At 40.4% G+C, this 14,270-nt stretch overlaps 1 protein-coding gene across 1 annotated transcript in view; it reads left to right on the top strand.

The window, feature by feature from the left end:
- The window catches only part of DMD (dystrophin), a 1,498,644-nt gene that overhangs the window by 372,084 nt on the left and 1,112,290 nt on the right, over window positions 1-14,270 (top strand). Inside the window, exons 28-29 of the mRNA XM_077807212.1 lie at window positions 728-883; window positions 13,769-13,939. Of these exons, the coding sequence (XP_077663338.1) occupies window positions 728-883; window positions 13,769-13,939 (327 nt within the window). The remainder of the gene's footprint in view (window positions 1-727; window positions 884-13,768; window positions 13,940-14,270) is intronic.

The following is a 14,270-nucleotide window of genomic DNA, read 5'->3' as shown; positions in this document are numbered from 1 at the left end:
TTGTCCACACTTGCTGCTTAGTCATTTGAAACAATTAGAAAAGATAGATGGAGGTATATAATATATTTTTTCTTTAAAAGGCAGTAAATCTCTTTGCTTTTTAGGCCATTAAAAGCAATATTAAACATAATTAAATGGAAGGGGAAATCTGTGCTGTATCAGTCGAAGGATTTAGTGTATGGGAACTGTCAGATTTCTGCTCAAATTAGGCTTTTAGATTGTGGGTGGTTGAGGACGTGAGTAGGTAGAGGGCAGCTGCTATTATTTTAAGTGCTGTATTGTCTAAACCAGCTGAGAGCAGACCTTTGTCTTATGATGTTACAAATTCTGGTGGCCACTGGCTTCTTGACTCAGCACTTCCACCATGGCTGCCACCGGTGGGATGTTAAAACCAACAATAGCAGAACATTCTAGATGAATAAGTCGAATGTAGACATGGACATATAATTTTGAATTCTGATTAATAAATAAAGCTCTAACAGTCTTGTAAATGCTTTTGCATTATCTGTATGTGATTTATGCATAACTAGAAGCTGGCATCTCAAGTTCCTTTAGTTTCCATAGGAGTTGAGGGTCCTCACAGTCTCACAGGTGACGCTCTTATGCACCAAATAATGCCAAGATTGGTAGTAGTTCTGCATAATCACTTCAGTCCCAAGATTGCATTGCTTTTATTCATTTATTTTATTAATTTTGGTGTTTCTCTCTTCTGTGTTGATCTGATTAGAAATTGTATAAAAGCTTGAGTGAGGTGAAGTCTGAAGTGGAAACAGTGATAAAAACTGGACGTCAGATTGTTCAGAAACAACAGACAGAGAAGCCCAAAGAACTGGATGAAAGACTTACAGCTTTGAAGCTGCAGTATAATGAATTGGGCGCTCTGGTATGTACTCTGATATACAATGCAAAACCAGGCTCTGTTTCTGGCTTTTCAAGCTAAGTACATTCTTTGTATTGTGTGGTAACATGTATTGTTTGTTTATTCCTTTTAAGTCTCTGAAATCAATCCTACCTCTGTTTATAAAAGTGTAATCCTTGTTAGGAAGCCAAAAACAATCAATTAGATAAATATTCAGTTAGGTCCAAGAAAATATGCAAAACTCAGAGACATGTAATATTGATTTCTTTATCAGGTTTTAAGGTTATTCTTTCCTAAAATTGAATTTACTTTTTGCCTTCCAAAGACTTTTTTTAGATCGATGGGCTATTTACCAGTCACCAATTTAAAAGCACTCTAGGTAGGGCTACATCTATAGATGAGATCATGGGTTTTTCAGTTCTTTCATTCTGTGCATTACATTATAAGAAAGAGAGATCTCCCAGTTCTTATTTGCATAGGTCTCAGAATGCCTCATTCTGCAGGCCACCATGAAAAGGTCAGTTGACCAAGATGCTTGTTGCTGTTGCAGCATCCCTATGGGGAAATTTTAATACCACTGCAGCTGGCTTCTTGCATGTGACTATACACACATTAATGGGTTTTGTGTGGTAACTCTTCCCCTGTACATGCCTCATGTGGCTGTGCACTGTCTCCAGTTAGAACCCTTGCATGCCTGTTTACATTCTTACTTTCACTGTGATAGGTACTGATTTTTGTATATGCAAACCACACAGAATGTTGTATTCATGAGCATATGGAATAATTTATACCTATTTTGCTCCTCATACACCTTTATAGACCTATTTAGGATTTCATACTTAGATCCTCTCTCCTTGCAGAAGCTGCTTCCAAATTTCCTTAGTGTTGGGCAAGAGTAAATCAACAGTATTGGTAGGCTAGGGCTGAAAATACAATGCCTTGAAAACTAGCCCTTTGGGAAGCTGTGGTACTGTAGAATAGCTGGCACTGTTGTTGTATTTAGTTTGATCATTTGATTCATATCAACATGATGATGAGGACTTAATTAATATTCTCCCACTAAGGAGCACTTAAAGACGATAAAGTCATCGCAGAGAAACTAAATGAATTTTTTGCTTCACTCTTCATGGCTGAGGATGTTAGGGAGATTCCCAAACCTGAGCTGTCTTTTGTAGGTGACAAATCTGAGGAATTGTCACAGACTGAAGTGTCACTAGAGGAGGTTTTGGAATTAATTGAGAAACTTAACAGTAACAAGTCACCGGGACCAGATGGCATTCACCCAAGAGTTCTGAAAGAACTCAAATGTGAAATTGTGGGACTATTAACTGTGGTTTGTAACCTGTCCTTTAAATCAGCTACTGTACCCAGTGACTGGAAGATAGCTAAAGTAATGCCAATATTTAAGAAGGGCTCTAGAGGTGATCCTGGCAATTACAGACCGGTAAGTCTAATGTCAGTACCGGGCAAATTAGTTGAAACAATAGTAATGAATAAAATTGTCAGACACATAAAAGAGCATAAATTGTTGTGCAAAAGTCAACATGGTTTCTGTAAAGGGAGATCATGTCTTACTAATCTATTAGAGTTCTTTGAAGGGGTCAACAAACATGTGGACAAGGGGGATCCAGTGGACATAGTGTACTTAGATTTCCTGAAAGCCTTTGACAAGCCCTCACCAAAGGCTCTTATGTAAATTAAGTTGTCATGGGATTAGAGGGAAGATCTTTTCATGGATTGAGAACTGGTTAAAAGACAGGGAACAAAGGGTAGGAATAAATGGTAAATTTTCAGAATGGAGAGGGGTAACTAGTGTTGGTCCTCAGGGTCAGTCCTAGGACTAATCCTATTCAACTTATTCATAAATGATCTGGAGAGAGGGGTAAACAGTGCAGTGGCAAAGTTTGTAGATGATACTAAACTGCTCAAGATAGTTAAGACCAAAGCAGACTGTGAAGAACTTCAAAAAGATCTCACAAAACTACATGATTGGGCAACAAAATGGCAAATGAAATTTAAAGTGGATAAATGTAAAGTAATGCACATTGGAAAAAATCACCCCAACTATACATACAATATGATGGGGGGCTAATTTAGCTACAACTAATCAGGAGAAAGATCTTGGAGTCATCATGGATAGTTCTCTGAAGATGTCCATGCGGTGTGCAGCGGCAGTCAAAAAAGCAAACGTGATGTTAGGAATCATTAAAAAAGGGAGAGAGTATAAAACGGAAAATACCTTATTGCCCTTATATAAATCCATGGTACGCCCACATCTTGAATACTATGTACAGATGTGGTCCCCTCATCTCAAAAAAGATATACTGGCATTAGAAAAGGTTCAGAGAAGGGCAACTAAAATGATTAGGGGTTTGGAAGGGGTCCCATCTGAGGAGAGATTAAAGAGGCTAGGACTTTTCAGCTTGGAAAAGAGGAGACTAAGGCGGGATATGATAGATATAAAATCATAAATGGCGTGGAGAAAATGAATAAGGAAAAGATATTTACTTGTTCCCATAATATAAGAACTAGGGGGCACCAAATGGGTGCAGGTTTGAAACAAATAAAAGGAAGTTCTTCTTCACTCAGCGCATAGTCAACCTGTGGAACCCCTTGCCTGGTTGTGAAGACTAGAACTATAACAGGGTTTAAAAGAGAACTGGATAAATTCATGGAGATTAAGTCCATTAATAGCTATTAGCCAGGATGGGTAAGAAATGGTGTCCCTAGCCTCTGTTTGTCAGAAGGTGGAGATGGATAGCAGGAGAGAGATCACTTGATCATTACCTGTTAGGTTCACTCTCTCTGGGGCACCTGGCATTGGCCACTGTCAGTAGACAGGATACTGGGCTGGATGGACCTTTGGTTTGATCCAGTATGGACGTTCTTATGTTCACTATATCTGTTCCTCTTCTCTCAGTTTTGCATGGTCTGCTAAAGAAAACTTGGTTATCAGAAATTTCCCAGTCTATTTTTATCTGAAAATTTCAATGATAGTTTTTTAAATGCAAGTACCGTTAATAAGGCAAACTTTTCCATCTCCATAGACTTTGCCTTTGTTGAACCAAATTTTTGTAACCTGTTAACTTTCTATCAGTGTACCTGTTCACAGAGCACATAGAATCATAGAATCATAGAATATCAGGGTTGGAAGGGACCTCAGGAGGTCATCTAGTCCAACCCCCTGCTCAAAGCAGGACCAATCCCCAATTAAATCATCCCAGACAGGGCTTTGTCAAGCCTGACCTTAAAAACTTCTAAGGAAGGAGATTCCACCACCTCCCTAGGCAGCGCATTCCAGTGTTTCACCACCCTCTTAGTGAAAAAGTTTTTCCTAATATCCAACCTAAACCTCCCCCACTGCAACTTGAGACCATTACTCCTTGTCCTGTCCTCTTCGAACACTGAGAATAGTCTAGAACCATCCTCTCTGGAACCACCTCTCAGGTAGTTGAAAGCAGCTATCAAATCCCCCCTCATTCTTCTCTTCTGCAGACTAAACAATCTTGGTTCCCTCAGCCTCTCCTCATGAGTCATGTGTTCCAGACCCCTAATCATTTTTGTTGCCCTTTGCTGGACTCACTCCAAATTTATCCACATCCTTCTTGTAGTGCGGGGCACAAAACTGGACACAGTACTCCAGATGAGGCCTCACCAATGTCCAATAGAGGGGAACGATCACGTCCCTCAATCTGCTCGCTATGCCCCTACTTATACATCCCAAAATGCCATTGGCCTTCTTGGCAACAAGGGCACACTGCTGACTCATATCCAGCTTCTCGTCCACTGCCACCCCTAGGTCCTTTTCCGCAGAACTGCTGCCTAGCCATTCGGTCCCTAGTCTGTAGCTGTGCATTGGGTTCTTCCGTCCTAAGTGCAGGACCCTGCACTTATCCTTATTGAACCTCATCAGATTTCTTTTGGCCCAATCCTCCAATTTGTCAAGGTCCCTCTGTATCCTATCCCTGCCCTCCAGCGTATCTACCACTCCTCCCAGGTTAGTATCATCCGCAAATTTGCTGAGACTGCAATCCACACCATCCTCCACATCATTTATGAAGATATTGAACAAAACCGGCCCCAGGACCGACCCCTGGGGCACTCCACTTGACACCGGCTGCCAACTAGACATGGAGCCATTGATCACTACCCGTTGAGCCCGACAATCTAGCCAGCTTTCTACCCACCTTATAGTGTACAACAATAGTTAAGCACACTGAAACTCACTGAAAACTGCTGACAGCTAAACATCCATTCATTTCTAGAAGGTTCTAATCGAGCAGAAAATACTGATTGGGTTCTGCCCAGTCCAAAAGGCTGTTGATTATGACTTAACAATATGCTTTCCTATCCATAGAAAATGTCATCTGTTGTTCATAGGCGTAGTTTGACTTCTGTATTTGGGGGGCAGCTCCAATCAGGCCAACGGGGTTGCTCATGTGAGGGAGATACAAATTCCGTGCTTGCCCACAGGGGTGCCATTTCAGATTGGGGCAGGGAGGGGAGGGCACAACTTTAACTAGGATTCCAGGGGCTACTTAGGCAACTGAAAACTTTAGTGATTTTGCAGATAATAACTTAGAAATTATCTGACAGGAGCATGGTATCTCCTATATCAAGAAAGAAAATTAAGTAAATATCAGCCCACCTCAGCTGTAATACAAACATGTTCTGACATCTTGCGGCAAGTCGCTTATGGGACACTGGTTAGGTTTAAAATTGTAATGTATATTCTTTCTCGGATACTCTTACTAAAGTCAGAAGGGACCATCCTGATCATCTACTCTGACCTTCTGCACATGGCAGGCCACAGAACCTCACCCACCCACTCCTGTAATATAGACCCCTAACCTCTGACTGAGTTACTAAAGGCCTCAAATAATGGTTTAAAGACTTCCTCTAGTTTAAACCTGCAAGTGACCCATGCCTCATGATGCAGAAGAAGGTGAAAAATTCCCAGGATCTCTGCCAATCTTACCTGTGGAAAAATTCCTTCCTGACCCCACATATGATGATCAGTTAGATCCTGAACATGTGGGCAAGACCCACCAGGCCGATAACTGGGAAAGAATTCTCTGTAGTAAGAGTCCTCCCCCGGTAGTGTCCTGTTGCCAGCTGTTGGGTATTTTTGCTACAGGCAGTCGCTGATGGGCCACATGCCATTTGTAGGCAGTCCTGTCATACCATCCCCTCCATAAACTTATCAAGCTCAGGCTTCAAGCCACTTAGGGTTTTTTGCCCCCACTGCTCCCCTTGGGAGGCTGCTCCAGAACTTCACTCTTCTAACAGTTATAAACCTTTGCCTAATTTCAAGCCTAAACTTGTTGAAGACCAGTTTATATCCATTTGTTCTGGGGTCCACTGATCCCTAACTTAAATAACTCCTCTCCCTCCTTGGTATTTATCCCTCAGGTATATTTATACAGAGTAATCCTATCTCCCCTCAGCCTTGTATTGGTTAGACTAAACAATCCAAGCTCTGAGTCTCTTCTCGTAAGGTAGGTTTTCCATTCCTCAGATCATCCTAGTCACCCTTTCTCTGCACCTGTTCCAGTTGAATTCATCTGTCTTAAACATGGGAGACCAGATTTGCACACAATACTCTAGATGCGGTCTCACCAGTGATTGTATAATGGTACTAACACTTCTCTGTCTCTCCTGGAAATACCTCGCCTGATACATCCTAGGGCTCCATTAGCTTTTTTCACAGCTGCAGAAGCGATGCCTATGAGGGTCAGGAAGGGTCAGATGCCCCTCCCCAGATGCCTGGTGGGGGGCAGGGCCGGTGCCCCAAGCACCTAGGGAGTGGAAGGGGCGGGCCCAGAGCCAGGAGGGAAGGGCCGGGGCCAGAGCCTCTCCTCTTCTGGCCACACTGCTTGGGATGCATGCTGCACAGTGTCACTCTCTCCTCTTCCAGCCATACTGCCTGGGATGCACTCTGCCCGGTGCAGCGCAGCAGCTGACTGGGAGAGTGCCTGGCTGCGGTACCAACACACTGCCCCTCCAGCCCCACTCAGGCTCAGCTTCTGGGGACAGTGGTCGAGCGAGCCAGAGCCCCCCAGCCCTTCCAGCATGCTCAGAGTCACCTTCTGTCCCCAGAGGCTGAGCCTGGGTGGGGGGTAGCCTGGCACTCTTCCAGGCAGCTGCTGTGCTGCACCAGGCAACATCCGAGAGTGACCCTAGGGCCTGGCTGCCAGGAAGAACATGCAGCTGAACATGCCATGGAGAGCCAGGGCAGTGGGAGGACAGAGCCTTTCCCTTCCCAAGTAACCAGTTAGCCTCTCCCCCCTCCAGCAGGGGCCCTAGACTGGAGGTGGTGTGGGGAGGAGTCAAGTGAGGAGGTCATGTGCCCCCCCTTTTCGCTGGTGCCCCCTTTGTGTCCCTCCCACGAGTTGCCCATGCACAGATCAATCACACTGACACCTCATAGTCATCCTGTGATCAACCAATACCCCCAGCTCTTTCTCCTCCACTGTCACTTCCAACTGATAAGTCCCCAGCTTATAGCAAAAATTCTTGTTTGTCACTAAGTATGTGACCTTGTACTTTGCACTATTAAATTTCATCCTATTTCTATTACTCCAGTTTACAAGGTCATCCAGATCTTCTTGTATGGCATTCCGGTCCTCCTCGGTATTGGTAATACCTCCCAACTTTGTGTCATCCGCAAATTATATTAGCACACTCCCACTTTCTGTGCCAAGGTCAGTAATAAAAGTGTTAAATAAGATTGGTCCCAAGACCGATCCCTGAGGAACTCCACTAGTAACCTCACTCTAGCCTGAGAGTTCACGTCTCAGTATGACCTGTTATAGTCTTCCCTTTAACCAGTTCCTTATCCACCTTTCCATTCTCATATTAATCCCTATCTTCTCCAGTTTAACTAATAATTTCTCATGTGGAACTGTATCAAATGCCTTACTGACATCCAGGAAGATTAGATCTACTGCATTTCCTTTGTCTAAAAAAAATCAGTTATCTTCTCGAAGAAACATATTAGTAATTTTGTTACTACCTCTTGAATACAACAATTGAAACAATTGTTGAAAAATCTACAATTACTTTCTATCATTTGGGATACTTACTTTTTGCAGTTCACCAAGCTTGGCAAAGATCATTTAACTTTAGGAAAACATCGGACCAGCCCTTTGTTATCTTAATTATCTGTTAATCACTCTGTTTATAAACAACATTATGACTCCTTGCCTCAGAGGCACAAACTGGGAGCAGCATGTCTCCTGTCTCCTCTGCTGCCTGCCTGAGGCTTGTAGCTTGGGGGGGCAACACCCTCCTTTGCCCCCTCCCCCAACTCCACCTATACTGCTGTTGAAGCACAACCCCATCCAGAGGCTCCATGGAGGAGATGCAGTATTTCTCTCTAGAAGAGAGTTCATGCAAATGTTGCACTCAACAGCAACACATGATGAATCTATTCTCTTCCTCTTCCTGCCCCTACTGGGAGCACACAGCTCACAGGACTTAATTAAAACCATAGCACTGGAGTAAATTTGGTGCATTAAGTGGCTGAATGCACCCTGTAGGACGAAGGTTGTGATTTAAATGTTTGCTTATTGCAGACATAAATATAATTTTAATAAACAGAGTAGCAGAAAATGCATAATTTTTGTCAGATTAAAATTTATTAAGTTAAATTAACAGCTAGTTAATAGCTAATAAAGAGAGTCCCTATTAGCTACAAGAGTCAGCCTATGTTTTAAGCACATGGTGGTGATCAAACCCCACAGTCCTCCACACAATAACCTTTAAGAATTATATTATTTTTGGAAGAACTAATATTCATTTCGGGAATGAATTCATTGGGGGAACCTGTATCAAGGCAATTATCTATATTTAGTTTGGAAATTGCTAGAAAGGTAAAATAAACAAAGATATTAACAAATATCAATCTTCTGAGTGCTGGGACAGCTAAAAGCCTTCTTCAGAAAGATTGGATGACATTGTCATTTGAGATTAAATATTTTACTCAGCACATTTAATACAATAAGGCATGTTTGATCAATTTTAAAAAGTGTGGATTGGGGGTTAAAATGTGCTTTGTAATACATGCACACTGGGTTTATCTCTCATAACTTCTTTAAATTAAATAGTTCCATGCCATTTATTACAAGACTACATTTAGCATTAAAAAAAAAAAAAAAAGATTGCATGAAATGACTGCACCTGTATCTTTGCACTGGGTAAAGGATGAAATGTTTAGTTAGAGAACAATTAGTGGCCTAAAGTGCTTTGTTTATTTTTGTTAATATAGACATAATAGTTCGCGTTTATTTTTACCTGGAAGGACCGTTAACAATTTTAGTGAAACAAAGCGACCAAGGCTATGACATACAGTATTTTCATATGCATTTCAACTTTTCAGTTCCCCCAACTGCATATTCTAATGAAAGCTAAATATTTTGCCAAATATTTTGTTTTGAAGAGAAAAATAGTTCATGTAAAATAAAAATCAGGATTGAAATATTTGGGTCCAGTGTACCATCTTTACTTGGACAAACTCCAACTGAGAATTTTGCCTAAACGTGGACGTTGTGAGTTGGACCCAAATGTATTGTCTCATGCTTATGTTTATATGTATACTTATATATGCCCTGATTCAGGGAAGATTCCCTTTACAAGACGTTACTTAAGCACATTCTTAAAGTTAAGTGTATGCTTAAGTACTATCTTAAATAGAGATGGACTTAAATACGTGCACAAGTGCTTTTCAGAATTGGGGCCATATATTGTATAGGCCTCAGATGGTCAGAACTAATATAATTAACAAAATTTTAGAAACTTCTATCTATTACCAAATACAGCTTTTTAAAAATATGCACAGCAATATCATGTTAAGGTCCAATAACTTGTGACCTTTGGGAGCTAGAAAGAAGTGCCTGTGTCCCAGCTGAAAGCTAGGAAACTATCTTCTAATGGAAGAAAACTCCTATTTCTAGTTCTGATGGGTCTTGTGATATCAGACCTCAAACCTACCACTGGTTCAGGCCTGAATATTGTCTGTCTAGAGTCTAAGGCCAGTATAGTTTGGGCTTGGTATGAGAATTCCATGCAAATGCGGGGGAGGGAGGAGATAATTTCCTAGCACACTTCTTTTCTAAATGGCATCTGGTTTAAACCCCTCAATGGTTTTAAAATTTAGAAATGGCCCTCATAGAGACACGTTAGTGAGGAGAGTGCAGAAGGTTAAATGTGTCACTTGTGTATCACCATCACATGTGGGGTGTGTGTGTGTGTGTGTGTGTGTGTGCACGCACACATGTTTACACAAAACATATCTGTCTCACACACTTATAATGCTTTGGGATGGTTACCTTACTTCTGAATGGCTGTGCAAGGCTAGAAACCACTTGGCAGGGAAGGAGGAGTGGAGTTATGGCCCTGCCTCTGTACTGTGTCAGTATAAAAGAGGGCTGGACCATGTCAAAGGGACTGGGAGGGGCAGTCCATTGAGTGTGTTCTCCTGTCCTCCCTGAACCACTGCACACTCTCAGGCAAGACCTACAGCAGGTGTACAGTCCTTCCTCAGCAATCTACCACGATCCAGAAATGTGGCTTAAAGCCACAAGAGAGTCCTTAAGTGAGTTCCTTTGTGTTTTATGTCAAAATATTTTCCATCTTATGAAGAGTTGTTTTTGTTTTTTTACCAAATCATTGCAGTTTCTCTAAAAGTACAGTTTTGTAACAGAGAATATCAGTAACAGAAAAAGTAACAATGATCACTTCAGTAAAAAGAAAATAATATCTCAGAAACGATGCTAATTAGCAGTTTTTAGTATAAATGGCACACACTCTATTTGGGGTTATTGTATAAAACAAAAGGCCTTAAGATGGCAGTGTTTCCCATTTTTTCTTTTAAATACAGATTTTAAAATTGCTTTTAACAAAGCAGGGGAAAATCAATATAACATTAGCTTCTGGGCATATACAGTAGATCTCTGAATCATGGAATTTTATGTCTATTATATAAAGAACATACAAAAGCAAAAGTTGTGTTTATAGATGTGTATCTTTAATTTATTCAAAAATAAATACAGCATATATTCATGGTTCTGTAAGTTCTCTACAATATTTAAAAATTTAATTTACATAAATAAACAACTTCTTAAGTATTACATGCATGAAAAGCCTGAAAGTTAGATGGTTGTTTTTTTTACAGTGTTCCCTAAAAGTAAGCAAATTTGGTCTATATTGGACGACTGGCTAAGGGGGAAAGTGCCAACATATTCTTATGTGTGAATAATTACAAAAAACATCATTAAAAGAATGTTGTGGTTGCAAAGTCAAGCACTGAGTAGTTAGGATATACCACAATTAAGATCCCCCCTGCAACATTGCAGCCCTCTAGGTCTGAGCCCATCTTCATATGGGAAGTCTGTGGCAGAGTCTGAAATAGAACCCACCTTTTCTGGACCTCAGTTCAGTGCCTTAAATGCAAGAGAATTTCCTTTTGCTGCTTACAATTCTCCACCTCATTCTCTGTCCATCCCATACACTGAATGAGGCAGGTGTCTTTAGAACAGGCAATATGTGATCATGCAATTAAAGACTATATCATAATGTATAGACACAAAGGGGCTGAATTAAGGTTGCAATCTCTCAGTTCCAGGGAAGGACATGCTACTGCACTTGCCTACCTCCTAAGGTAGGAGCATGTTCAATATTAAGGATTGTGAAGTGCACAAAATTATTCACAGCAGTCAGTGGAAGAGGTGAGAGTAGAATTCATGGTCTCCTCCTGGCTGTGGGTGCATACACCTTCCCATAGCCCCAGAGGGTTGCTCCATCTCTGCAGCATCTCCCTGTCCAGGGCTTTAATTCTAGGCCTGCTATGCGGGAAGTTTTATTGGAGCTGACAGCATACTTAATGTATCTGGTATCTGGAGCTTAGTGGAGATGGAATGTTCTGAGATTTTAGTATTAAGCCTTTAAAAAGCTCTAGCTAGCATGTGCAAATGGCCATTTTCACAAGTTTATAACTTGGCCATATCTGGGTGAATTTTCATGGGGACACCAAAAGTCACATTTCTGACCCCTTCCTAAATGTCAAGTTTCAGCTTCAAACTCTAGGTACATACACTAAATATTTTCAAATAAATGGGTGGAAAAAATTACCTATTATCCCCAAACTTCATTCTTGGAACTGGAATGAACATTTTTCTGAAATGTATATACTCATAATCAGCATGAAGCAGAGAACAAGCATGAAAAATTTCAGCCAGAACATGTAAAATTGGGCAAAATTATAAGGAACTGAAAACAGGGTATTAGAATGGAAAGTGTTAAGCAATGTTAATGAAAGGTGTTGCTAACAGGCTCCACCTATAATATGTATAATGCTGTTTTGTTTCGCTAATGGATCATCAATAAAAAGGCTGTGCAATTTAAAAACAATTAAAAATAAAACTCAGGGGGATACAGTTTCATTTAAATAGTGACTGGTTGGCAGAGAGATCACTTATTTTCATTAAACATTAGTGACCTACAACTGAGTTCTAAGATATCCTTCTTTGATCACTTCTCTTTCAACTTGGGGAAAACAGACTCTTTTAATTCTCAATTTTTGACTTCATGAGAGTTCAAGATTGTTCTTAAAATTAATGGTGATAGAAAAGCATGACAAACTAATTTAAGTATGTGTAAGGAGCATAAATTAAATTACCTCTTTATTTTTCAAACTGTTTTCTCCATTGATGAGGTTGTTCATATTTAGGGATGTTATTAATCCTGTCATTCAGTATTTATTTTCAGTAGCCAGGTTTGTCCCAGAATGAATCCTTAAGTGGGTGAGATCAGGTCAGGCTAGTGTAAAGGGGCAATAGGTGAAGGAGAGGAAAGGGATTCTTTATATAGGCATGCAGATGGGCTAGTAGAAGGGTACAGAAGATGGCAGGCCTCCACACCTTGGAGTAGTGGGAAGGAATTGATGGGTTTCTTTGTAGTACGGATGGAAGTGGAAGGAAGCCAGCTGAGGTGGAGGTGAGGCATTAAGCATTAAGATACAACTTTTAATTACATTATCATATAGTGCTTTTATGTAAGACCTCTGCCTCTGTTAGTATATAGAATGGATGGTGCTTAGTGAGCAGCTTTTCAATGTTTTGTTTTATCTTCCTTCTTCAATGTGTGGTCCCATATCTTATTTACTATACACACCTCAGAGAGTGATTAGAGTACAATACTAATTCCCTCAGATGCAATGTTGCTGCACAAAGTAAGTTGTTGGGCTCAGCATTAGTGTGCTTAACTATCCATGGGAAAATTAATCATAGTTTCCGAAAAGGGGTTTTGGCTCCACTTCTGAGTCATAAGGAAAGACTTCTAACTCAGCTGTTGCCATTTAGGTTGGATATTAGGAAAAACTTTTTCACTAGGAGGGTGGTGAAGCACTGGAATGCGTTACCGAGGGAGGTGGTGGAATCTCCATCCTTAGAGGTTTTTAAGGTCAGGCTTGACAAAGCCCTGGCTGGGGTGTTTTCATTGGGGATTGGTCCTGCTTTGAGCAGGGGGTTGGACTAGATGACCTCCTGGGGTCCCTTCCAACCCTGATATTCTATGATTCTATGATTTAACATGACACATATGTCTTCAAATGGGAGGGGAATAGCTTTTAGTTATTCCCCATTCTGGAGGTGAGCTAGTTCAAACTTAATTTGTATAAAATTTCAAAATTAAATTATGTGATTTTATCAGTATAGAAGAATCTTAGACAAATTGATATGATAAGCAGTACATTAACCGTAACTACAAATATTGAGAGGAATAAGAAAGATATATCATATATTGTAAACATACAAAGTACAAGGCAGACATGCATACAAAAATACAAGCCAGCAGGAAAGTACAAACTAGTTTGACTAAACAGTTAAAATCCACATATTTTTTCTTCTGCAGGTGACAGAAAAAAAACAAGAGTTAGAGAAATGTTTGAAATTGTCCCGGAAGCTACGAAAGGAAATGAATGCTCTGACAGAGTGGCTGGCAGTGACAGATGCAGAATTTACAAAGAGATCCGCGGTGGAGGGAATGCCTACTAATTTGGATGCTGAAGTTGCCTGGGGCAAGGTAATAATATAGAGTACTGTACATTTACATATGCTTCACTTACCATTTAGCTTTCTTTAATATGCAAGAAAGAGTGACAGAAATCTGGAAACTTGATGAGTTGAAAATTGTGAAAAAACATTGTTACATAATTATGATAACATTGTGACTTTAAAAGGTTTTAAGCATCATATTATTGCACATATCAGTAATAGGTTAGACCTGTCAAATAGCAATCATACTTTAGTGAGGTATGTTACTCTCACAGAAAAGAATTTGAGTTCAGGGTGATTAAAATCAATCTATACATGTAGATAATGCTATTATTTGGCATACATTATTTAATCTTAAA

The sequence above is a fragment of the Eretmochelys imbricata genome, chromosome 1 (genome assembly GCF_965152235.1).
Source record: "Eretmochelys imbricata isolate rEreImb1 chromosome 1, rEreImb1.hap1, whole genome shotgun sequence".
NCBI classification, from domain to species: Eukaryota; Metazoa; Chordata; order Testudines; family Cheloniidae; genus Eretmochelys; species Eretmochelys imbricata.
Note: the sequence above shows the minus strand (reverse complement) of the source record. Positions and strands in the feature narration are given on the sequence as shown.